Source organism: Ranitomeya variabilis, chromosome 1, assembly GCF_051348905.1.
Source record: "Ranitomeya variabilis isolate aRanVar5 chromosome 1, aRanVar5.hap1, whole genome shotgun sequence".
Classification (NCBI taxonomy): Eukaryota; Metazoa; Chordata; class Amphibia; order Anura; family Dendrobatidae; genus Ranitomeya; species Ranitomeya variabilis.
In genome coordinates, this window is record NC_135232.1 from 359126492 (window position 1) to 359153304 (window position 26813).

Genomic DNA, 26813 nt, shown 5'->3' on the forward strand with positions numbered 1-26813 from the left:
CCACAGAAGTTTGATTTACTTGGAATTATATTCTGTTGTTTAAGTGTTCCCTTTATTTTTTTGAGCAGTGTACACACTTCCTACTCACCGGGTGTTTGGTTTTTTTTGTCCTTTCTCATTCCCAGCTCCTCTGCCAGAGGCCTGGGAGTTTGAGGGTTCTGTGCAGGATCTTCGTTGTTCCCAGCATTGCTCTTTTCTGGACAGACAGTTCAGAGGTTGCTTCTGGGATATGTTGTAGCCATTTGCCAACTTAGGCTACATCCCCACAGTCAGTAATCGGCAGGGCTTTGGACGTAGCACATGTCCGCTCCGTCCAAAGCACTGCCGGCTTTTTAACGCAAGTGATTTCATATGTGTTCATTGAACAGTGCTGAATCACTGCTCCCAATATATTGGACTGGTGATCTTTATCTTGCGGAGACTGAGCGTCACATGTCCATCTTCACAGAGGCGACCATGCACGCATAGTGGAAATGGGATTTCTTGAAATCCCATCCACTATGCTGTAACACCTGGCTACTGCGGGTTGAACTCTGCGGATGTATGCAGCGTCCAACCTGCAGCGTTTACTGACCATGGGAACATACCCTTAGAGGTCACTGCTCCACGTACTCCTATCACCACTGGAATCACTTTTGCCTTCACCTTCCACATCTTCTCCAGTTCTCATTTGAGGCCCTGGTATTTCTCCAGTTTCTCATATTCCTTCTTTTTTTATGTTGCGGTCACTTGGCACTGCCGCATCTGCACTATGTTCCAAATTATTATGCAAATGACATTTTTATCAGATTTTCCTAAATGGTCGGTGCAAATGACAGTCAGTCTAATAAGCATGAGATGGTGCATTGTCATGCATGAAGATGATTTTGCTCCTGAAGGCACATTTCTGCTTTTTATACCATGGAGGAAAGTTGTCAGTCAGAAACTATATACTTTGCAGAGGTCATTTTCACACCTTCTGGAACCTTAAAGGGCCCTACAAGCTGTTTCTCCATGATTCCGGCCCAAAACATGACCCCTCCACCTCTTTGCTGACGTTGCAGCCTTGTTGGGACATGGTGGCCATCCACCAACCATCCACTACTCCATCCATTTGGACCATCCAGGGTTGCTCAACACTTATCAGTAAACAAGACTGTTTGGAAATTAGTCTTCATGTATGTGTGGGCCCAATGCAACCATTTCTGCTTGTGAACACTGTTTAAGGGTGGCCGAATAGTAGGTTTATGAACCACAGCAAGCCTTTGAAGGAGCCTACACCTTGAGGTTCGAGGGACTCCAGAGGCACCAGCAGCTTCAAATATCTGTTTGCTGCTTTGTAATGGCTTTTTAGCAGCTGCTCTCTTAGGGTACTGTCACACTCTGCAACTTTCCAACGATCACGACCAGCGATACGACCTGGCCGTGATCGTTGGAAAGTCGTTGTGTGGTCGCTGGAGAGCTGTCACACAGACAGCTCTCCAGCAACCAACGATGCCGAAGTCCCCGGGTAACCAGGGTAAACATCGGGTTACTAAGCGCAGGGCCGCGCTTAGTAACCCGATGTTTACCCTGGTTACCATTGTAAATGTAAAAAAAAAAAAACCACATACTCACATTCCGGTGCCTGTCATGTCCCCGGGCGTCCGCTTCCCTGCACTCCTCCTGCATCCTGTGTAAGCGCGGCCGTAAAGCAGAGTGGTGACGTCCGGCCGGCGCTGACACAGGGTGCAGGGAAGCGGACGCCGGGGACGTGACAGGCACCGGAATGTAAGCATGTAGTGTTTTTTTTTTTTTTACATTTACAATGGTAACCAGGGTAAACATTGTGTTACTAAGCGCGGCCCTGCGCTTAGTAACCCGATATTTACCCTGGTTACCAGTGAAGACATCGCTGCATCGGCGTCACACACGCCGATGCAGCGATGTCAGCGGGTGATCCAGCGACGAAATAAAGTTTCAAACGATCTGCTACGATGTACGATTCTCAGCGGGGTCCCTGATCGCAGTAGCGTGTCAGACACAGCGAAATCGTAACGATATCGCTGGAACGTCACGAATCGTGCCGTCGTAGCGACCAAAGTGCCACTGTGAGACAGTACCCTTAATGCAATGAACTTGCCTGGCAGAAATCTTCCTCATTATGCCTTTATCAGCACAAACATCTGTGCTCAGATACAGCCACAAATCTCTTAACAGTACAATGATCACCTTTAAGTTTTTGGGAAATTTCTAATGTTTTCATCCCTTCACCAAGGCATTGCACTATTTGATGCTTTTCAGCAGCAGAGAGATCCTTTTTCTTTCCCATGTTAATTGAAAACTGTGACCTGCTTAATAATGTGGAACATCATTTTTAAGTAGTTTTCCTTTAATTAGAATCACCTGGAAAGCCAATTATCACATGCGTTTAAGATTGATTTCAGTGATCCATTGAGCCCTGAGACACAATACAATCCACGAGTTTATTTGAAAAACAATTAAATCTTTATGACACTTAAATCCAATTTGCATAATAATTTGGAACACAGTGTATTATCATTGCTGTCATCTGATCCTTGTCTACTATCACAATGTCTGGTTGGTTAGCCAACAATAATTAAACTATAATCACCAGTCTAAAAATTGTTAGATAAAGCAGGGTAAGACTAATAAGTTAAAAATTAACTTTTAATGGACAATTGTTAAAATGGGATGGACTATACCAAAAATAAGTAACCTATGATAACAAAAAAACACCCTATGTGACAACTTAAATTATAACAAACCCAAAATGCAAACACAAATACGTACCAAAATACACGTAATAAAAAGGAGACAGTCTCCTATATACAGCAAGAGTTGTGTGGCCAAAGAAATAGGCCATCCATATATCACATAGTCCTAATACAGACCATTAGTACAAAAAGGGGAACCATCTCACCTCATACTATTGTATTCATCGTGACGAGGGAGACAAGCCCCTAGAGTAAATCGGTGTCAAAATATATGGGGGAGGCAAATCATTCCATACATTACCCCACGTTGATCACCATGGAAACATATTACCCCAGCATTCAAGCTTCCCAACGCGTTTCGTTTACAAGACTCATCAGGGGAAGATGTAATAGATAAACACAGTCGGGTGCTAGATCCTCATCTTGTGTAAACACCCGTCATCCAGGGAAAAAGGGGGTTTCACACTTACTGTCGCTGTCTCTTAAATAAGCCACCTCTAGCTCCTCGTGTTCGAGCGGCGCCCACTCACTTCCTGTGCGCCCTCGCTGTCGGCGCATCATACAAAAGGCGTCTCCAGCGTGGAACGCATACACCGGGACGTTCAGCCGCTGACGTCATTTCAGCGTCCTCAACTGGAACGCATATGTGAGCCGCATGAATTCACTAGCTGTCGGCACACTTTATGATGTAAATTATAGAGGAGATATCAGACGAGACTCGTAGCAAAATAATCAGTGAGGTTAGTAATTTAATCAGAGTGTTATAACAGGCGGATAAACCAATCCACAAGAGGATACTCACAGTACTATAACGTATATGAAAACATCGTATGCCAATACCAGCCCTCTAAAACAGAGGGAAAAGAATGCCGAGACGTCCGCTATCGGCATGAACGTTGAAACAAAAACTTCATCCTAACATAACCTCCAGAAGGAGGGAGGATAAATATATCATAGCATATGCTGTCTATCCGAAAAAAGAGGAAGATACAGAAAAAAATTCTGGAGAATTATTCAAAGGACTCATGGTCCTGGCAAAAATGAAAATAAAAACAAAAAATACAAATAGAAATGTCCTATCGAGTTCACACCCAGAAACAGAGGACAAACAGTGGGCAATAATACAGAGTCCTACCCTTAGGGAAATGGTCGGGAGAATGTAAATACAGTATGTTATTATCCCTCAGTGCAAGGAAGGAAGATAGATGGAAAGATGTGCCTACCTATACCCCCGCTCAAAAGTAATGTACTAACACTGACCCTATCCTCAAATCCTACCTATCATATGGAGGTTGGCACCCTAGGGATAGAGAACGAGAGATGGCGCCCCCATTCCTCGACGGCTAGCCCTATTCTTCACCTATCTACCCTACATGATACACATAGGGGGAGGAAATAAGGAAAAGAAGGTGCACAACTAAGGTGAAGTATGTAACATTTTATCAGAGAAAACAGCTGTAAGTAAGGATTTCGTTAAGGCCACCCGGTGTTTGAGTTTTAAGGCGATGGATCCATTTAGCCTCACATTGTAGCAACAACTGATCCCAGTTGCCACCCCTCCTCGGTGGTGCTACCCTGTCAATCCCCATAAATGACAGATCAGTAATTCTTCCATCATGTTTGGTGTTAATATGCCTCGCTAGAGGGGTGTCTCTTTTCAAAGCAATATCTCTCAGATGTTCTCCTATTCGTCTTCGAAATTCCCTTATGGTTTTGCCTATGTACTCAAGGCCGCATGTGCAGACCACCCTGTATATCACCCCCTTTGTTCTACAATTGATGAAGTGGTATAGGCGGTACTCCTTCCCTGTTTGTTGACTCATAAAGGTTGAACCTGTTGCCATAACAGGGCATGCGACACAACCACTACATTTAAAAGACCCTTTTAGTTGGTTAGACAACCACGTCTCCTTTTTTGGTGCAATGTAGTGGCTGTGAACCAATCTGTCGCCTATAGATTTCCCTTTTTGAAACGTAATACTAGGATTCTCTCCGACCATTTCACCAATGTCCTCGTCCATATACAAAATGGACCAATGTACCAGAAGACCGTCTCTATTCACCTTTTCTACCTCCTTAAAAGCCTTCCTCAGAATGCCATCTGGATAGCTCCTATCCAAAAAGCGTGATCGCAAATCACCCGCTTGGTACCAAAACCCAAAAATGAGAGTACTCCTAGGTTGAGATACATCACAACCTATAACAATGGTGCACAACAGGTTCGGGCTATTCTGCAAAAACATTGGTCCATTTTGTATATGGACGAGGACATTGGTGAAATGGTCGGAGAGAATCCTAGTATTACGTTTCAAAAAGGGAAATCTATAGGCGACAGATTGGTTCACAGCCACTACATTGCACCAAAAAAGGAGACGTGGTTGTCTAACCAACTAAAAGGGTCTTTTAAATGTAGTGGTTGTGTCGCATGCCCTGTTATGGCAACAGGTTCAACCTTTATGAGTCAACAAACAGGGAAGGAGTACCGCCTATACCACTTCATCAATTGTAGAACAAAGGGGGTGATATACAGGGTGGTCTGCACATGCGGCCTTGAGTACATAGGCAAAACCATAAGGGAATTTCGAAGACGAATAGGAGAACATCTGAGAGATATTGCTTTGAAAAGAGACACCCCTCTAGCGAGGCATATTAACACCAAACATGATGGAAGAATTACTGATCTGTCATTTATGGGGATTGACAGGGTAGCACCACCGAGGAGGGGTGGCAACTGGGATCAGTTGTTGCTACAATGTGAGGCTAAATGGATCCATCGCCTTAAAACTCAAACACCGGGTGGCCTTAACGAAATCCTTACTTACAGCTGTTTTCTCTGATAAAATGTTACATACTTCACCTTAGTTGTGCACCTTCTTTTCCTTATTTCCTCCCCCTATGTGTATCATGTAGGGTAGATAGGTGAAGAATAGGGCTAGCCGTCGAGGAATGGGGGCGCCATCTCTCGTTCTCTATCCCTAGGGTGCCAACCTCCATATGATAGGTAGGATTTGAGGATAGGGTCAGTGTTAGTACATTACTTTTGAGCGGGGGTATAGGTAGGCACATCTTTCCATCTATCTTCCTTCCTTGCACTGAGGGATAATAACATACTGTATTTACATTCTCCCGACTATTTCCCTAAGGGTAGGACTCTGTATTATTGCCCACTGTTTGTCCTCTGTTTCTGGGTGTGAACTCGCTAGGACATTTCTATTTGTATTTTTTGTTTTTATTTTCATTTTTGCCAGGACCATGAGTCCTTTGAATAATTCTCCAGAATTTTTTTCTGTATCTTCCTCTTTTTTCGGATAGACAGCATATGCTATGATATATTTATCCTCCCTCCTTCTGGAGGTTATGTTAGGATGAAGTTTTTGTTTCAACGTTCATGCCGATAGCGGACGTCTCGGCATTCTTTTCCCTCTGTTTTAGAGGGCTGGTATTGGCATACGATGTTTTCATATACGTTATAGTACTGTGAGTATCCTCTTGCGGATTGGTTTATCCGCCTGTTATAACACTCTGATTAAATTACTAACCTCACTGATTATTTTGCTACGAGTCTCGTCTGATATCTCCTCTATAATTTACGTCATAAAGTGTGCCGACAGCTAGTGAATTCATGCGGCTCACATATGCGTTCCAGTTGAGGACGCTGAAATGACGTCAGCGGCTGAACGTCCCGGTGTATGCGTTCCACGCTGGAGACGCCTTTTGTATGATGCGCCGACAGCGAGGGTGCACAGGAAGTGAGTGGGCGCCGCTCGAACACGAGGAGCTAGAGGTGGCTTATTTAAGAGACAGCGACACAGTAAGTGTGAAACCCCCTTTTTCCCTGGATGACGGGTGTTTACACAAGATGAGGATCTAGCACCCGACTGTGTTTATCTATTACATCTTCCCCTGATGAGTCTTGTAAACGAAACGCGTTGGGAAGCTTGAATGCTGGGGTAATATGTTTCCATGGTGATCAACGTGGGGTAATGTATGGAATGATTTGCCTCCCCCATATATTTTGACACCGATTTACTCTAGGGGCTTGTCTCCCTCGTCACGATGAATACAATAGTATGAGGTGAGATGGTTCCCCTTTTTGTACTAATGGTCTGTATTAGGACTATGTGATATATGGATGGCCTATTTCTTTGGCCACACAACTCTTGCTGTATATAGGAGACTGTCTCCTTTTTATTACGTGTATTTTGGTACGTATTTGTGTTTGCATTTTGGGTTTGTTATAATTTAAGTTGTCACATAGGGTGTTTTTTTGTTATCATAGGTTACTTATTTTTGGTATAGTCCATCCCATTTTAACAATTGTCCATTAAAAGTTAATTTTTAACTTATTAGTCTTACCTTGGTTAGCCAACACCTGCTTATCCGTCTGGATCTTGAAGTCCACAGGATTTTAGCCTTTTCATTCTCCACCACTTTTTCTGGGGTCTCCCACCTGGACTTACGGGGACTTAGCCCATATGCTGTGCAGATGTTCCTGTATACAATTCCCGGTACTTGGTTGTGGCATTCGGTATACGCTGTACCTGCTTGCATTTTGCCTCCTGTCACTAGGGGTCGGACTGTTTCTGAGGTTTCTTTGCATAGTCTGCACCTTGGGTCTTGTCTTGTGTGGTAGATTCCTGTTTCTATGGATCTGCTGCTTAGTGATTGCTCTTGTGCTGCTATGATTAGTGCCTCTATGCTGTCTCGAAGTCCAGCTTTTTCCAGTCATTGGTAGGATTTCTCCATGTCAGCAACCTCCATTTTCTGTCGATGATACATCCCATGCAGCAGCTTCTCTTGCCATGTTGCTTCATAGTCTTGTTCTTCCTTCCTTCCTCAGCATCTCATCTTTTGGTGCCATTCTTCTGATGTATTCCTGGACACTTCTTGTTTCTTCCGTGATGGTGGCATGGATGCTTATCGAGCCTCGACTACCCTCCTTTCTGTTGGTATACAATCTTTGGGTGTTAGACTTAGGGTGGAGACCTCCATGCATTGTGAGGAGCTTTCGGGTGTTCATATCTGCAGCTTCCCTCTCTTCTTTTAGTCAGCATATTGATGGCGCAGATTTTATTCTTCCCATTGAGCTGGCTCTTCAGGACCCGTCTTACCCTTTGATGGCATTTGGATGTTGCGGCTTTCCTTTCCTCATCATGTTTACCGTATCCCTGCGGGATGCCAAGGTACTTGTAGCATGTCTGTTCATTGGCTATGTGCCCTGCTGGTAATTCCACTCCATCAGTCTTGACAACCTTGCCTCTCTATTACCAACTGGCCGCACTTCTTCAGTCCGAAGGACATCCCGATGTCTTTGCTGTAGATCCTTGTCAGGTGGATCAGTGAATGGATGTCTCATTTGTTTTTCACATTCAGCTTGAGGTCATCCATGTAGAGGAGGTGGCTGATGGTGCTTCCACTCTTGAACTTGTATCCATAACCAGACTAATTATCTGACTGAGCGGGTTCAAGCCTATGCAGAACAGCAATGGGGACAGTGCATCACCTTGGTATATGTCGAATTTGATGCTCACTTGTGCTAGTTGTCTTCCATTGTTGTTCTCAATAGCCCCATTGAGTTTCTGAGGAAGGTTCTTAATTTCCTGTTGACACTGTAGAGAGCCAAGCATTCACAGATCCATGTGTGTGGCACATAGGCATAGGCTTTCCTGTAGTCAATGCAGGCTGTGCTGCGATTGGTCTGTCTGGATCTTGAGTCTTGAGCGACTAGTCTATCTACTAGGAGCTGGTGCTTAGAGCTTCTGGTGTTGGTCCCAATGCTATGATGCCTGACAGGAGTTTCCATGTTGTTGTAAGGCAAGTTGTTGTTGTTGTGTTAGCCAAGCTGGGTGGTGGCCTGCTTCTAGCAGTTGGTTCATCTGCTTTGCCATGCGTTCATGTACCGCTGTTAATTTCGTTAGCCAGCAGGTGTGGACCATGTCTGGGCCAGGCATACTTATATATCTCTGGCAAAATTTAAGAGACCATCACATCAAAGCATGCCAAAACGCATGAAAGCTGTGATTAAAATCATGGTTATTCCACAAATTATTGATTTCTGAACTCCTCCTGAGTTAAAACATTAGTATTGTTGTTTCTAAATGATTATGAACTTGTTTTCTTTGCATTATTTGAGGTCTGAAAGTGCTGGGGTTTTTTTTTTTTTAATTTTGACCATTTTTATTTGTCAGAAAAAAATATAAAATTTATTGTTTGGAAATTCCGAGACATGTTGTCAGAAGTTTATAGAATAAAAGAACAAATTTACATTTTACTATAAAATATATCTATAAAGAAAAAAAATCAGAGAAACTGAAAATTTTGCAATGGTCTCCTAATTTTTGCCAGAGCTGTATATATATATATATATATATATATATATATATATATATATATATATATATATATATATATATATATATATATATATATATATATATATATATATATATATACACACATACGGTATATACACACACACACATCTATACATGCACACACCTATACATACACAACTGTCATGAAATATGAAGATCACCAATGGATTTTGGGTCGCAATGTAGTGCCCAGTGTCAGAAAGCTGGGTTTGCATCCTAGGTAATGGGTCTTCCAGCAGGACAATGACCTCAAACATACTTCAAGAAGTACCGAGAAATGGATGGAAAAGTGCTGGAGAGTTCTGAAGAGGCCAGCAATGAGTCTGAATCTAAATCCAATAGAACACGGAGAGATCTTATAATTGCCATTGGGAGAAGACACCCTTCAAATATGAGAGACTTGGAGCAGTTTGCAAAAGAGTGGTCAAAAATTCCAGTTGGGAGTTGTATAGAAGCTTGTTGGTGGCTATAGTAAGCGATTGATTGCAGTTATTTATTCCAAAGGGTGTGCAACCAAATATTAAGTTGAGTGTGCCAACAATTTTGTCAGGCAAATTTTGGGGGTTTTGTGTGAAATTTGCTTTTTTTCTGTTTTTATTTTTTGTGTTGTTCCAATACACACAAAAGAAATAAACATGTATATAACAAAACATATGTAACAATGATTTTCTGGGAGAATTACATTATTTTCTGGAATAATTTCAAGGGTGCCAATACTTTCGGCCATGAGGGTAGGTATACACACACACACCGATAAATATAATGAAAGAAAGCAGGCAACACTCAAAAATGAAAAACTAACAAAAGTCCAATGAAAATTTTAAAAAGCATTATGTGCAGAAAACAAAGTTTCGGATCCACAGAGCCTGTCTCTCACTCACTCTCTTACATTCTCATTTGATTGTAGCAGGCAGTATGTTTATGGTCGTTCTAGACCTACGCCCCAGTCTCAAGTCTTTTGCAACCTCTAACAGGTTCTCTCCAGGATTGCCCTGTATTTAGCTCCTTTCAGGTTCCCATCAACTCCGAAAAGCTTTCATGTCCTTGCTGAAGAAAAGCATCTCCATCATGCTGCTACCTCCCTGTTTGATTATGAGGATGATGTTTTCATCAATGTTCATTTTCCGCCCCATATAGCATTTAACACAAAAAGTTCTACTTTGGTTTTCTTACACATGCTCGCTGTGTCCCCTACATGACTTTGCAAATTGCAAACGGAAATTCTGATGGCTGCTTTCCGAAATGGTATTCTTCTTGTCAATTTTCCATAAAGGCCAGATTTGTGGAGTATAAGACATACGGGAGTTTGACTGGGCCTTTTAACCTGGACAACTATTGCATCACAATGCTCAGAATGGCCAGCGGCTCTCGACCCGATCGTGACAGCTGCATACAAATACAAGAGGTCACGCTCTGGTCAGGGGAGCTACCGGCCAGTCTGATCTTTGTGATAAGATCGTCATCTGTATTATAAGGCCATCTGACTGCACCCCAATAGTTGTTCTGTGAACAGATTCTCCCACCTGAGCTGTAAATCTCTGCAGCTCCTCTAGAGTGACCATGGGCCTCTTGGCTGCTTCTCTAGTTAGTGCTCTCCTTCTTTGGAATGGGAGTTTAGGTGGACAGCCAGGTCTTGGTAGGGTTGCAGCTGTGCCATACTCTTACCATATATATATTATTATTATTATACACAACAGCAATGAATAGAGATCAGACAATGCATTTGAAAATCACTGAATTCTATTAGAATATTACAAAAATCACCAAAATGCAATTTTTTTGTAATTTGGTTCCGCGAGGACTAAATCAGAATAGCAGCAGCTACACCATCAGAAGGTAAAAAAAACAAAAGAACTTATGCAGTCGCCTGTTCGGTCCCTGTTGCATCATCTGATCGCTGCCAAGTGTAGAATCCCTGCCATTACCTCATGTGATCTTGTACAAAACCATCCCAGGTCTCAGAGCAAGAAGTCACAGGCCCAGGAATTCAGGCGAGTGTCAATGAGAAAACGACGCGGCGAAGGAGGACAGGGGTGACAGCTTTTTTTTTTTTTTTTTTTTTTTTTTACATCTTCAGTTTATTATGCTTTGGGGACTGCAAAGACCCCAAAAGATAAAAAGGGAAATTCAGTTTGCAGAAAATAGCTTCTCAGCTAATCAAATTTCCTTCTAAAACATTGATAAAATAGGTTGAACTCATATCAGTGATTTCAGAAATATGCAGTTCAGCTCAAACACCATTCAATGTATTTACTCCAAAAAACTGATCTAAAGAAAATCTTTCATCTGATTCACACAGTTCAACCTGTGGGCAGTGTGAATCAGAGCCCGGCTGAACGATTCACGTCAGTATATTTTTCTATGGAGCATGAATCAGTTGACAGATTGCCGTCAAATACATTCATACATCTGCTCCATGGGATGTAGTGTATTGGCTGGCAGGTTAACCGCTTAGCCAATCAAAGTGGAAAAAGTATTAGCAATTTTGCCTTGAAGATAAATAGATGCTATATACTACTACACTACATTTGGTAAATTGAGGATATTTATCAAAATTGTTGCAAGAGAAAAGTGGAATAGTAACCAACCGACGTGATTAGCTCTGTCTTTCATTTTCAAAAACGGTAATTAGACCTACCAGTCATTGTATTTCCAGGAATCCATCCTGACAGCACCATGGAGGTTGTCCTTCTTATCCATAGTGAAACAGGAAACCACTAGAGTACAAAAGGACCCTCCCCCTACCCACCATCAGTGATTTTCCAAAGTACCACATCTGGATGGATGCAAAAAGAATAGTTTATTCAAATAACAAAACAAGATACAAATGTTACATCACATTAGTTTTTAGTGATTTAGCATAGGGAGGGAAACTAGTAGTGCTGTCAAGATGGATTCCTGGAAATACAATTACCGGTAGGTCTAATTACCATTTTCCAGGTCATCCACCTGACAGCACCATGGAGAAGTACCAAACCAGATTGGTTCTTAGGGTTGGACTACTGCCTTGAGTACCTTCCTGCCAAACCCTAGTTGTGTCGACATTACATCTAGTTTATAATGCTTGGAAAAGGTACTAAGATTAGACCAGGATGCAGCGTTGCAAATTTGATCTGCTGAAGCCCCCCTCCCCCTCTCTGCCCATGAGGCTGCCATTGATCTAGACGAATGTGCCTTGATACTGTCTGGGGGATTCTTTCCCTGAATCTTATAGGCCGAAATGATTGTGGATCTAATCCACCTTGCGATAGTAGATTTAGATGCTTTTCTACCTCTCTTTGGGCCTCTGAATGGAACAAAAAGATTATTATCCTGTCTCCAGGGTGCAGTCACTTCTAGATATTTAAGGACTGTTTCCCTAACATCTAGGTTATGGTAGAACATTTCATTTTGATTTTTAGGTGACTGGAAAAAAAGAGGAAAGTATGACTTCCTGGTTCATATTTGACTCTGAGATCACTTTCGGGAGAAACGCTGGATCAAGTTTCAAAACCAACCTGTAGTTAAACACCTGTAAATAAGGATCCTGGATAGAAAGAGCCTGTAGCTCACCCAGCCTCTTTGCCGAAGTGATGGCTACAAGGAAAACCGTTTTTAGGGGCAATTTACTAATCTTTAGTTCGCTCCCTAAATCATACGGATGTTTACACAGTACGTTAAAGGGCCACTGTCACCCCCTCCAGCCGTTATAAATAGTGTTGAGCATTCCGATGCTGCAAGTATCGGGTATCGGCCGATACTTGCTGTATCGGAATTCCGATACCGGGATTCCGATACTCTTGTGGTATCGGGTATCGGGTATCGCAACAACATTAATGTTAAAATGTGTAAAAGAGAGAATTAAAATAAAAAATATCGCTATACTCACCTGTCCGACGCAGCCGGGACTTCAGCGAGGGAACCGGCAGCGTTGTTTGTTTAAAATTCGCGCTATTACTTGGTTACGTGAATTCCCGGCTTGTGATTGGTCAGGTCGGCCACGTTGCCGGGACGCGGACCAATCACAGCAAGCCGTGACGAAATTACGTCACGGCTTGCTGTGATTGGTCCGCGTCCCGGCAATATGGCCGCCCTGACCAATCACAAGCCGTGACGTCACGGGAGGCTGGACACGCGCCCATTTTAAAATGCAGCGCGTCCAGCCTCCCGGCTTGTGATTGGTTGACCGCGGCGCAACCAATCACAAGCCGTGACGTCACGGGAGGCTGGACACGCGCCCATTTTAAAATGCAGCGCGTCCAGCCTCCCGGCTTGTGATTGGTTGACCGCGGCGCAACCAATCACAAGCCGTGACGTCACGGGAGGCTGGACACGCGCCAATTTTAAAGTGAGCGCGTGTCCAGCCTCCCGTGACGTCACGGCTTGTGATTGGTCAGGGCGGCCATGTTGCCGGGACGCGGACCAATCACAGCAAGCCGTGACGTAATTTCGTCACGGCTTGCTGTGATTGGTCCGCGTCCCGGCAACATGGCCGACCTGACCAATCACAAGCCGGGAATTCACGTAACCAAGTAATAGCGCGAATTTTAAACAAACAACGCTGCCGGTTCCCTCGCTGAAGTCCCGGCTGCGTCGGACAGGTGAGTATAGCGATATTTTTTATTTTAATTCTTTCTTTTACACATTTATATGGTTCCCAGGGCCTGAAGGAGAGTTTCCTCTCCTTCAGACCCTGGGAACCATCAGGAATACCGTCCGATACTTGAGTCCCATTGACTTGTATTGGTATCGGGTATCGGTATCGGATTAGATCCGATACTTTGCCGGTATCGGCCGATACTTTCCGATACCGATACTTTCAAGTATCGGACGGTATCGCTCAACACTAGTTATAAACTAAAAGAGCCAACTTGTGCAGCAGTAATGCTGCATTCTAACAAGGTGGCTCTTTTAGTTTTTGGTGCATGTATTCCCAAAATAAAGCGTTTTATAACTTCTCCAAAACACCTGTCTTTCGCCAGGGAGGCTTGAAACGCCACACTGCCGTCACTCAAATCTTCAATCTGCGCTGTGTAGTACTGTCTGGTGCAGGCGCAGTGAGCTTTGGCCGTCTGACGTCACAGCCAGGCTTGCAGACGGCGCCTGTGCGGCCACCCACCTTGGTAATCCCAGCCCCGCAGTGTGTTATGCATTATGCACAGTGCGGGGCTGGGATTACCAAGGTGGGTGGCCACACTGGCCGCACAGGCGCCGTCTGCAAGCCTGGCTGTGACGTCAGACGGCCAAAGCTCACTGCGCCTGCACCAAACAGTACTACACAGCGCAGGCGCCGGATTTCATGCAAAAACAGCATGAAGATTTGAGTGATGGCAGTGTGGCGTTTCAAGCAGGGGGGTGAGGACCTGCCTCCCTGGCGAAAGACAGGTATTTTGGAGAAGTTATAAAACGCTTTATTTTGGGAATACATGCACCAAAAACTAAAAGAGCCACCTTGTTAGAATGCAGCATTACTGCTGCACAAGGTGGCTCTTTTAGTTTATAACGGCTGGAGGGGGCGACAGTGGCCCTTTAAGGACCAAATTTAGGTCCCACGGTGGGACCGTTTTCCTTATTAATGGTTTTAATCTCGCAACTGCTCTGGAAAAACGACTTATTCAGGGATGGGACGATAATGTAGAGTCGTAGAAGACACTAAGAGCCGCTATTTGCACACTTAAAGTACTGGGCTTAAGACCTGCTGTAAAACCCGATTGTAAGAAGTCAAGAATTTTAGGAATATTGGGGTGATCAGTATCAACTGTCACCTCTCCACAATAGCTGCAGAATTTTTTCCAAATTTTAGTATAGATGGAAGAAGTTACCGGCTTCCTACTTGCTTGTAGCGTGGAAATAACTTCATCCGACAAGCCTTTTGCTTTCAGAACCTGGCGTTCAGGATCCACGCCGACAACCGAAGAGCTTCTGGATTCTGATGGAAAATAGGTCCCTGATAAAGAAGGTCTCTACTCCGAGGAAGGAAGATGGGTCTTTCTGCTGACATCTTCTTTAATAAAGGGAACCAACTCCTCCTTGGCCAGAACGGCACTATAAGAAGGACTCTGGCTTTGTCTTCTACGATTTTCCTGAGAACTTTTGGTACCAGCGCTAGAGGAGGGAATGCGTATAACAGGCCTCTGCTCCATGACTGGGAAAATGCATCGATCCCGGCTGGGTTCTCTTGAGGGTTCAGTGAGTAAAAGGTGTTGACCTTTGCATTCTGTCTGGTTGCAAAGAGGTCTATGACCGGATTTCCCCAACGATGGCATAAGTCTATAAATACTTCGTCGTTCAATTCCCATTCGGTCGACAAGACTGTCTTCCTGCTTAGGAAGTCCGCCATCTGGTTTCTGGTACCTTCTAGATGAACTGCCGAAACCGAGAGCACTCTCTTCTCTGCCCATTTGAAGATTTTCTCTGCCAGGTTCAGCAGAGCCAAGTGCCTTGGACCACCTTGGTGAAGAAGAAAAGCTACTGCTGTTGTGCTGTCCGATAGCACTTTCAAAATGTTTGTTTTTCACCCAGGACTGGGCAGAGGATAGAACTTTCCAGACTGTGAGTAGCTCCCTGTAACTCAAGGGCTCCTTGCTGTCTTTTCAACTCCACAGACCCTGGTAATATCTTCCCTGGATATGTCCTCCCCAGCCTTGCATCGGTGTAATTATGACTTCGGGCGAATGAATCCAAGCCACCCCTTTCTTCAGATATTTGGGATTTGTCCACCAGGGTAAGGAGGTCTTTACTCGAGGTGACAGATGAAACACCTTGTCCAATGACCTTTGTCTTCTGTCCCAGGAGACGAGAATCGCTTGCTGAAGCCGTCAGGAGTGAAACTGACTCCAATTTACGCAAGGTATGCAGGGCGTCATCAGTCCCAGGACCTTCATGGCTTCCCTGATGGATACTCTGTTCTTCGTGAACTGACGGACATTGTTTATTATGCCGGATAATTTCCCTTCTGGTAAAAAAGACATTCTTACACTTGAGTCTAGTATGACTCCAAGAAACATTATTCTCTGTTTGGGTACTAGATCGGATTTTGACCAATTTACGATCCATCCCAAATTCTGGAACGTGGTAGTATGCACTCTTTAAATCTAGGGTGCACATTACCACTCCTTTCCCTAAGAGGGGAATCTTGGATTTTATAGATTCCATTTTGAATCTTTTGTATTTTACCCATGTGTTTAGATGTTTGAGATTTATGATTGTTCTTGATTCTCCGGAAGGCTTTATTATGGAAAACAGACTCGAATAAAACCCCTGTCCTATTTCTTAGGGAGGAACCGTAATGATTGCAGCTGTTTTTATAAGATCCTGAATGTCTACCCACATGGGAGAGGTCGAGACGAGGTGGGAGCTGGATATCAGGAATTTTTGTGGGGGAGACTAGGAGAATTCTATCCTGTATCCCTGAGAGATCAGTTGTAGGACCCACGGGCTTGTGGTAATCTCCTGCCAACCCCCCAGGAACCTGGTCAGGCGCCCCCCCTACTCTGGTGGCGTCATTTCCTGTGGTATCCCGAGGTCGAACCTGAAAAGGTGGACTCTTTACCTTTGGTTCTAGTATCCGCTCCTTTTGGATAGCTCCACCTCCCTTGCTTCCCTTTCCCCCTATAGTCAGTTCTCTGGTTAAAACGGGGCCTACGAAAGGGCTGAAATTTTGTGTGCTTATCCTCCGGAAACCCCTTCTTTTCGTCTGAAACTTTCTCTAAAACATCGTCCAGAACTGGACCAAAAACTCTTCCACCTGAAAATGGGATAGCACAAAGCTTATTTTTAGAATGCATATTCACCGACCAGTTTTTGAGCCAGATGGCTCTTCTGGCTGCGTTTGATAGGGACTGACTCCTGGCCGTGAACCTCACTGATTCTGCAGAAGCGTCTGCAAGAAAATCTGTTACCATTTTTAGAAGGGGTAGGGATTTCAATATAGACTCTCTAGGGGTTTTGGATGATAGTTGATCTACCAAATCATCTATCCACAGGTGCATAGATCGCGCCACTGATGTTGCCGCTAAATTTGCACTATCACAGCTGCTGAACTCTCCCAGGTTCTTTTCAAGAGACCATCTGCCTTCCTATCCATAGGCTCCTTTAGGTGAGAAGAGTCTTCAAAAGGAATGGCAGTTCTCTTGGAGACTCGGGCTAAAGGAATGTCTATTTTGGGAATGTCCTCCCAATCCTTGACCTCTTCCGAATCAAAAGGAAGGCGAAGTTTAAAGTCTTTGGGAATGGTCAGACGTTGCTCTGCCTCCTCCCACTCTTCTAGAATCATAGACCGTATATGAGACTTCACAGGGAAAACTTTAGAGGTCTGAGTACGTAACCCACCAAACATTTCATCCTGAACTGAACAAGATGTTGCAGGTTCTTCAATCTGCATGGTGCGTCTCACTGCACCTAGTAACCCTCTTTCTGGAGGATCTCTATACTCATCCTCCTCCAGATCAGACTCGGACAAAACTCCTTCAGAAGAGGAGTCCGACTCTCTCATCCTGTTCCTGGATAGACTTTCAGGCTGTGTGGGTTGAGGAACAACAAGGCCAGAAACCGACGCCTGCACCCCCTCTCTGATAATAGTCCTCATACTCGACATAAGAGAGGCCTGTTCTTCTCCCACAATGCGATTAGTGCATGCCTCACAAAGCGGTTTTTTGCCATGAGTCTTTCAGCCTTATAGAACAAATAGGACACTTCCTATTTTTCCCCGATTTTTTAACTTTTTTCTCTATAGAAGTAGAGGTGCCCTACGAAACAGACAAACGTGACCCGGTCTCAGATAACTGCACACTGGTAGGTGGGTGGTGGGAATTTAGTGATAACCCCTTCTTAGGTTACTCACATGCCCCTGGCTCTCTGTCTCCAACCTGGCGGTATCCTCCATGCCCGGAATACGCTCTACTCAGCGGAGACGTCGCCCCAAACCCCCTTTACCTTATATGCCATAGCTTTAGGAGGAATCCCTCATTGGAGCGCTTCAGCCGCGCTCACCGACATGCCCCGGAAAAAGCTGCCGTGCGGAGGAGACGTCGCCCCGCCCACCACAACCTGGAAGTGCTACGCCGGGTTGTAGCGTGCGGTCTCAGTAATGGCTGCTGCTGCAGACTTAGCTCCGGGACCGCATGCACAGAGGAGGCTCCCCGGACCCGGGCGGTGTGCCTGGTCGAGAGCCCCCTAAGGAGGAAGCGACCGGTTAACCCAGGAGCAGTGCTAAACTGGGTAAGCTGAGGGACCCTGTGTCGGGTTTCAGCATCCGGAGGTCTTGAGGTGGGAAAGGTAACTAGGGCCGAAACCCCCCCCCTCCGATCCACACCCTCTGAACGGAGCCTGCCGGCATTACGCTCGTCGTTCCTATCCACAGTGGGACAGGAAAAACACTGATGGTGGGTAGGGGGAGGATCCTTTTGTACTCTCGTGGTTTCCTGCCCCACTATGGATAAGAAGAATAACCTCCATGGTGCGGTCAGGTGGATGACCTGGAAAGGTGGTTTTGAACAGGATCTGAAATTTAACTGGCTGTTATGAGAATCTCCTGTACATTTCCTCTGCGTCTGTTTTGATAAATGTTCCTTGTTATTTATAGGAGTTTTCAGGGCTGAACATAAAATATGGACAGCGTCAGGACTTCCCTGTTAGTCAGCCCATGAGCATAATTCACTTTTTATTATGGTACACAGGATTCAGCAATCTGTAATCCCCTAGATTGACTGCAGAAGTTTAGGCTCAGCCAGAAAACCCCTTTAAACTGAATAATCCATAATACATGGACATATTTAAGATTTGTCCATTTGTCGCAGTTAGGTAGCAAATGTTTAATTTTCATTTGTTGACTACAGATCAGATAGGCATAATAATATACCGTACACTAAAGTGTACACTTCCACTGCTCTTGCCTGTTTAGTTCTTTTATATTTTCTATAGAAATAAGTATAAATAATGTGGAAGATACTTACCAAATTCATTCATCAATGCCCTCGCTTTTGAAACAAATGGTCCCACTTCACTTGGGTGCATTTTTGCCCTTTCCTTTAAATCTGCTCCTATAAGAAAATATATTAACAATAAAAATGCAATCTTTAGGATAAAACAATAATGTAGTAGACTAGAAATAATGGACTGCGTGTCACTTGTATCACACATCAAACTTTCTCTAATCACAACCATCAGACAAACACGAATGTGGACACCCACACAAACCAATATAATGAGAAAAAAAGGAAACAACACAAAAAGAGTCTCTGATGTATTACTAGCCTTTTATGCTTAAGAAACCATACACCAACAAGAACAGATGCTAGCTAAAAAAATTGAAAAAAAGCTATTAAAATTAACAATATTAAATACAAACACATTAAAAAATATGCCCCCAAAAAATAAAGAATCATAATTAGAGAACCCCAGCAACAGGCAGAGGTAATTACAGTAGCCAATGTGATAGACACTAAAAGGCCAGGCACATTAGGGGTTAAAGTAGTACAATATCATACAGGTATATACTCAGATGGGATGCAAGGTGCCTCATTGTTTACCAAGGTGGCTCAGTGGTTAACACGGTTGCTTTGTAAGACTGAGTGTAGAGTCGTCGTCTCTGCCTGCTGTCCCTCTTCCCCAGCAGAGATTCTGACTTGCCGCCGCAGCCCCTGTTTCCCACTTCGGCTGCTGCCTGGGGTGCATGCACTGCATGCAGATTCCTGGGCACTGTGCATAGAGCGTGCATGCAGTCCGGTCCTCTTAAAGGGACAACATACGTGGTCTTACAGTGTCTCCAGCCAATGACTGAACTCTGCAAAGGAATACGTGGATTTTGTCCACACTGCCCAAATGATGAGATTCCAGAAAGTTATTAAACTTTGACAGTGGTTTATTCTATGCGTTTCAAGGTTTTTTGCAACCTCTTCTTCAGGAAATACCACATGGAACATACATAGGTGGAGCATTAAATACACACAGATTTAAAAAAAAAGAGCGCCAAGCAGTCAGATGACACATGTCAAAGTTCATGGTTAGCAGACAGTATTCTATTATTTGCATAAAAGTTCATAGTAAAAGATAGAAGCTGTATTTATATTAACATGTCTATTTTAAACACCAGGAGAAAAGGAAAAAAAAAAAAACACAGATATATACTGAGCAAGAAAAGCACATCTCTGACTAACTCCAAAAGATATGCCTCAACTTCCTCAAGATCCGCCGCCAGACACTTAGACCCCTCGGCTATACTAACAAGTTTCTGGAAGCGTATCCAATGTGGAGACATGTTGAAATAAACCATTAGTTAAACAATTAAATTGTATGGATCTAAATTTTAATCAATTAAAAATAAATGTTTTATTAATAAAAAAATTATATAAAGTCTTTAGTCCGACTTTTTATTCCTATTCAATGATGAATTGGAATAAAGGAAAGGAAGGAAATCACTCATCTGCCAAAGCTCAGTGGCAGAGTGGGAAGGATGATGTGCTCCACACCTGCAAGATTGCATACACCCTCAGGATCGCATCGCAGGATGGGGCACACAGCGCTTCTCCAAATGACATGTTCTATGTGGTATTTCCTGAAGAAGAGGTTGCAAAAAACCTTGAAACGCGTAGAATAAACCACTGTCAAACTTTAATAACTTTCTCAAATCTCATTATTTGGGCAGCGTGGACGAAATCTAAGTATTCCTTTGCAGAGTTCTGTTTCATGCAGTCGGTGACCGACTTGTGGATCTGCGTCAGCTCTTATCTACACATGCTTTGAATACCTAATACCAGGTGAGCAGTTTTTTGTCTTGCGTCTCCCTCTTTCCTCACAAATCCAGCCAATGACTGGGAGATGCTCATTATTTAAGGCAGCTCCACCTGAAGGGAGGTGCCTGTGCAAGGTTGCAAGTTTGTTACTAAACACCTTTGTTAGTTCTTAGGACCCAGTGCTCATAATCCTGCATACCTGCCTATCTACTAGCCCGCCTGTCTATCAGACGGTCCAGCCTGCACCTGCTAGTGCTCATCTCTATGCCAGCAGGTCATCTGTAAATCAGCCGGTCCTGTCTGCATCCATGGCTCCCATGTTCTTACAGTGCCTGCCTGCATCTACAGTACCTTCCTTTGGGCCGTCCCAGGTACCTGTCCCTAGGGGCGTCAGCTGTCATCTAGCCAAGGTCAATCCTAGTGTAGCACCTGGTCCACCTCCTTTGTCTCTCTTTAGATCACATATGCTGCTGTGTATCTGAGGTCAGATTTTGTGATGCTCCTAGTAACATCCCTCCAAACTTTCCTTGGTCCCCGACACAGTGGATCCACCACCTATCCCATTAAACTGAGGTCATGGGTTCAAATCCCACCAAGGACAACATCTACAAGGCATGTGTATGTTCTCCCCTTTTTTTTGTGGGTTTCCTCCCACACTTCAAAAGACATACTGATAGGGAATTTAGATTGTGAGCCTCAATGGAGACTATATGATGGCGCAATATATGCAAGTATAATAATAGAGATGCAGTTTGTAAGGTGGGCACAATTATGTCATTTACAGTAAACGACGTTACAGAGAAGAGCAAAGATAACTAGATGGGTATTTCCTGAAGGAACTACACATAGTGCTTTAGAATGGTGCCCGGGTTGCCCCAGCAAGACTTTCACACTTGGGTGCCCCTCAGGCGCTGGTTTGGTAGTTGTAGCCACTCTGGGTCCGATTTGGCGGGTGGGGCCACTCTGGGTCCGATTTGGCGGGCGGCACCACTCCGGGTCCGATTTGGCGGGCGGCGCCACTTCGGGTCCGATTTGGCGGGCGGCGCCACTCTGGGTCTGATTTGGCGGGCGGCGCCACTCTGGGTCCGATTTGGCGGGCGGCGCCACTCTGGGTCCGATTTGGCGGGCGGCGCCACTCTGGGTCCGATTTGGCGGGCGGCGCCACTCCGGGTCCGATTTGGCGGGCGGCGCCACTCTGGGTCCGATTTGGCGGGCGGCCTAGTGCTTTGGAATTGTGCTGTGCTATCACTTTAAGAGCTGATATTATCTGGCAAAACTGCTGGTGTGGTCATGTACAGTTCGCAGGCGTTGGCATAGTAACTGGGCCTGACTGCGCATATCAATGAGCTAATCAGCCAGGTGGCAGGTACATTTCAAATTGCCTCAGAAACCCGGCCATTATAACCTATGGGAAAATGTCCCTATTGAAATGCATTACAATGAGGGGAAAAAAAAATTTCAAACGCAAATTGCGCCAAAACTACAAATCCGATCGACACGAAAAATACTTAGCACACCTCTTGGGGACGCTGGCTTCGAAATGACACCTCACTGGAGTCTAAGTGAAGCGGTTCGGGTCGCATTACGTGCGGACTGAATAATAATAACTAGATGGGTATTTCCTGAAGGAACTACAGATAGTGCTTTGGAATGGTGCCCGGGTTGCCCCAGCAAGACTTTCACACTTGGGTGCCCCTCAGGCGCTGGTTTGGTAGTTGTAGCCACTCTGGGTCCGATTTGGCGGGCGGCGCCACTCTGGGTCCGATTTGGCGGGCGGCGCCACCCTGGGTCCGATTTGGCGGGCGGCGCCACTCCGGGTCCGATTTGGCGGGCGGCGCCACTCCGGGTCCGATTTGGCGGGCGGCGCCACTCCGGGTCCGATTTGGCGGGCGGCGCCACCCTGGGTCCGATTTGGCGGGCGGCGCCACCCTGGGTCCGATTTGGCGGGCGGCGCCACCCTGGGTCCGATTTGGCGGGCGGCGCCACCCTGGGTCCGATTTGGCGGGCGGCGCCACCCCGGGTCCGATTTGGCGGGCGGCGCCACCCCGGGTCCGATTTGGCGGGCGGCGCCACTCCGGGTCCGATTTGGCGGGCGGCGCCACTCCGGGTCCGATTTGGTGGGCTGGGTCCGATTTGGTGAGCGGGACAATAATTATAATAAGACTACAGATAGTGCTTTGGAATTGTGCTGTGCTATCACTTTAAGAGCTGATATTATCTGGCAAAACTGTGCTGGTGTGGTCATGTACAGTTCGCAGGCGTTGGCATAGTAACTGGGCCTGACTGCGCATATCAATGAGCTAATCAGCCAGGTGGCAGGTACATTTCAAATTGCCTCAGAAACCCGGCCATTATAACCTAAGGGGAAATTTCCCTATTGAAATGCATTACAATGAGGGGAAAAAAAAATTTCAAACGCAAATTGCGCCAAAACTACAAATCCGATCGACACGAAAAATACTTAGCACACCTCTTGGGGACGCTGGCTTCGAAATGACACCTCACTGGAGTCTGTGAGTGAAGTGGTTCGGGCCGCATTACGTGCGGACTGAATAATAATAAGAAGAAGAAGTTATCCACGATGGAATAACAATATAGTGCTTTGTGCCAAAGCACTATAATTATGTTTTGATCAAGTACATCTTGACCTGTACATACCCAAGACTATATGTAGACATATAATATGCTCAGATTACCTATACCATAGATAAAGAACAAAAAAAAAGAAAATATATTCTTCAAAAATAACTTCTTAAAGCTGATGTTTCACTAGATTACTTTTTTACTATAACTATATATACAACGGTGTGCTCCAATATCTGTGAAGCAAAGGGAATCGGAGGAGGGGCTCACTTTAAATCCAGTGAAAGGTCCTGTTTAAAAAAGTATCCTATATGTTAATTACCAGTAAGAGTTTTCTACTGTAACTACTAAAACATGAAGTTATGCACAATTACAATTTCTTAGTTTTAGTATATTTCTCTAGATTTGGAAGATTGGGCAAAATATACATTTATTTTTAATCATTTTATTTGAAGTTCCCAGAGATTTCTAATAACATTTAAGTCTAAAGAGCTTGAGGGTCATTCCATTATACTCAGCATCTATTTTAATGTATTTTACAGATCGTTTTTCAACCACTTATCAGGCCCTGTTTTTTCTGACAATGGGTCTTTAGACTACAATCTTTTAAGGTTTGAAGTCATTTTAAGTCAGGCAAAAAAAAATTTCTGAAAATATCTTCTGCAATAAAGAATTTCCTGTATTAATAACAAAAACCCCAAAATGCAGCAAAATGTCACATACGAACTTGCCCTTATCGTTTGCTCCAGAAGGCCCAAACGTCATTGTTGACTACTGAAGACATCATGTTTAGTTCAATGAAGAGTCCAACGGCTACACAGCTAAAAAGACCTTATGGGTGCCTACTATTTCTTGACTTCGGCATCTTGCCTTGCTTATTCTTAATTCGCTAATGTTTGGATATAATCTGGATATAGGGGTTTAAAATAAATTTGCATAAGTGTATTGGTCATCTCTCATATGCTTTTCAAAAATATTGAATAAAAAAAAAAAAAAACACAAAAAATGATATCACCGTACTAATAGCAATTTGTTTCATTTTTTCTTTTAAATGTTATCATTAAGATGACAATCTACGGTAGTATCTGGTAGAAACCCTAACCAAAATCTCCAAACTGATCACCTACAACAAGACTTCCCAATCTACTCCATCAAGAACCACAATGACTTATTAGTCCATTGAAGTGCCACGTGAGACCAAAACCATGCCCACATGCGGCAGGTGGGGTTTTTAAATAGTGTTAATTTTCTGCATGCCATCACCAGTAGCATTTTTATGGTGCAATACCGCATGTCCATCAAGATCACTAGTAATGTATGCATGATTTTAGGGGGAAAATGTCAGTCTTACTAGTAAAACTGTGTCGATTTGGAATCGCAACAAGTCGGATCATTATTTTATATTGCAAAAAAAGCAAAATAAATGTAATGCCAATTATTGACTTAAAATAATTTAGTGAAAATAATTTCAACATTTAAATATTAAAAAGATTCTATCATAATAATATAAATTACATTTGGTTTGTAGAAGAAAATAGGTATTAAGCTTACCGTTAATGATGTTTCCAGGAGTCCATCCTGACAGCACCCTGGAGGAAGTCCTCCTCCCCTTGCTGGGACAGGAAACACACGAGAGTTTAAAAAGTCCGGTCCCACCCACAATCCTCAGTGTTGTAACAAGAACCGCCTCAAGGGAATTGCAAAAAAGTGTATTTTAATGGTCAACAGAACATATTACATCATGTACCAAGAACATATCACATCATATGCTAGGAACATACTACATACATGTCAGGCTTATATTACAAATGCATAACAATATTACCAGGGAGGGAACTACCCGTGCTGTCAGGATGGACTCCTGGAAACATCATTAACGGTAAGCTTAATACCTATTTTCCAGGACGTCCCTCCTGACAGCACCCTGGAGAGTACCAAAGCACCTCCTCAGGGTGGGATTACCGCTTGGAGAACTTTTCTCCCGAACGCAGTATGTTGACCGGACAAAACATCAAGTTTATAGTGTTTACAAAAGGTATTTGCACTAGCCCATGTTGCGGCCTTACAAATCTGCTCTAGAGAGGCGCCTGCCCTCTCGGCCCAAGAAGTAGCTATCCCTCGAGTAGAGAGTGTGCGTGGAGACCGTTTGGAGGTGGAATCCCCTCCGACTGGTAGGCCTCCGAGATCACAGACGTGATCCAACGAGCGATGGAGGCCTTAGAGGCCTTTTTACCTCTATTCTTACCACCGAACAAAATAAACAGATTTGGGTCAATGCGCCATGAGTTGGTGGCTGACAGGTAGTCAAGGACCGCCTGTCTGACATCAAGGGAATGCAGAGCTTTTTCTTTAGAATTAGAAGGGTTACTGCAAAAGGATGGTAACACGATTTCCTGATTCCTATTTTTGAGCGTTCCCACTTTTGGAATAAACGAGGGGTCCAGTTTAAGGATTAAGCTATCATCTCTAATCTGGAGGTACGGGTCCCTTGTGCACAGGGCCTGAATTTCCCCCACCCTCTTAGCCGTGGTAATCGCTACTAAAAATGCTGTTTTACGTGTCAGGGCTGAAATGGACATGTTAACCGCCGAGGCGTAATTATTTTTACAGAGGAATCTGAGGACCAGAATAAGGCCCCAAGGAGGCGATAATTGTCTAATGGTGGGGCGCAACCTTTGGGTGGCTCTGATAAATCTAACTATCCACGGGTGTGACGCTAGGGGAAAAGGAGCTAAGTGCTGAGATCTGCACCTTCAAGGTGCTTGGCTTAAGCCCTTTATCAAATCCGGCCTGCAGAAAGTCCAGAATTCTGGGTAAGTCTGGAGTGCCTGCCGCAACCTCAGACCTGCCACCCTCCAGACAGAAACGCCTCCAGATCTTCAAGTAGATCACCGATGTGACCGGCTTCCTACTGGCCTTGATAGTGGCTATGACTTGGTTCGACAGACCTCTTGCCTTCAGGATGTTCCCTTCAGGATCCAGGCTGAGAGATGTAGCTTCTCTGGGTTCGGGTGATACACTGGGCCCTGGTGGATTACATCTGCCCTCTGAGGAAGCTCCACTGGGTTCTCGATTGCCAGGTCTACTAGAAGAGAGAACCAACTCCTTCTTGGCCAGTATGGAACAATCAAAATAACTCGAGCTTGATCTTCCTTGATCTTTCTGAGAACAGCCGGAATTAGTGCCAGACGAGGGAATGCGTATGAGAGGGGCTCCGTCCATTGCTGGCTTAGACCATCTATCCCTTCCGGCAGATCCCGGGGGTTCAGCGAGAAGAATCTTGAGACCTTCGAATTTCTCCTGTTTGCGAAAAGGTCTATACTGGGAGTTCCCCAACGACGACACAACTCCTGGAAGAGGTCTTGGTTGAGTTCCCACTCTGTTGCAAACACTCTTCTGCTGCTCAAGTAGTCTGCTATGACATTCTGGGAGCCCTCTAGATGAATTGC

General features: G+C 44.5%; 1 protein-coding gene across 2 annotated transcripts in view; it reads right to left on the minus strand.

Moving 5' to 3' along the window:
* AUH (AU RNA binding methylglutaconyl-CoA hydratase) overlaps window positions 1-26813 on the minus strand; it is a 396720-nt gene that overhangs the window by 261367 nt on the left and 108540 nt on the right. The window contains exon 4 of one of the 2 annotated variants that reach the window (XM_077299922.1): window positions 19003-19089. The exons of the other annotated variant lie outside the window; for it this stretch is intronic. Within the exon in view, the coding sequence (XP_077156037.1) occupies window positions 19003-19089 (87 nt within the window). The remainder of the gene's footprint in view (window positions 1-19002; window positions 19090-26813) is intronic. 2 annotated transcript variants of the gene reach the window in all.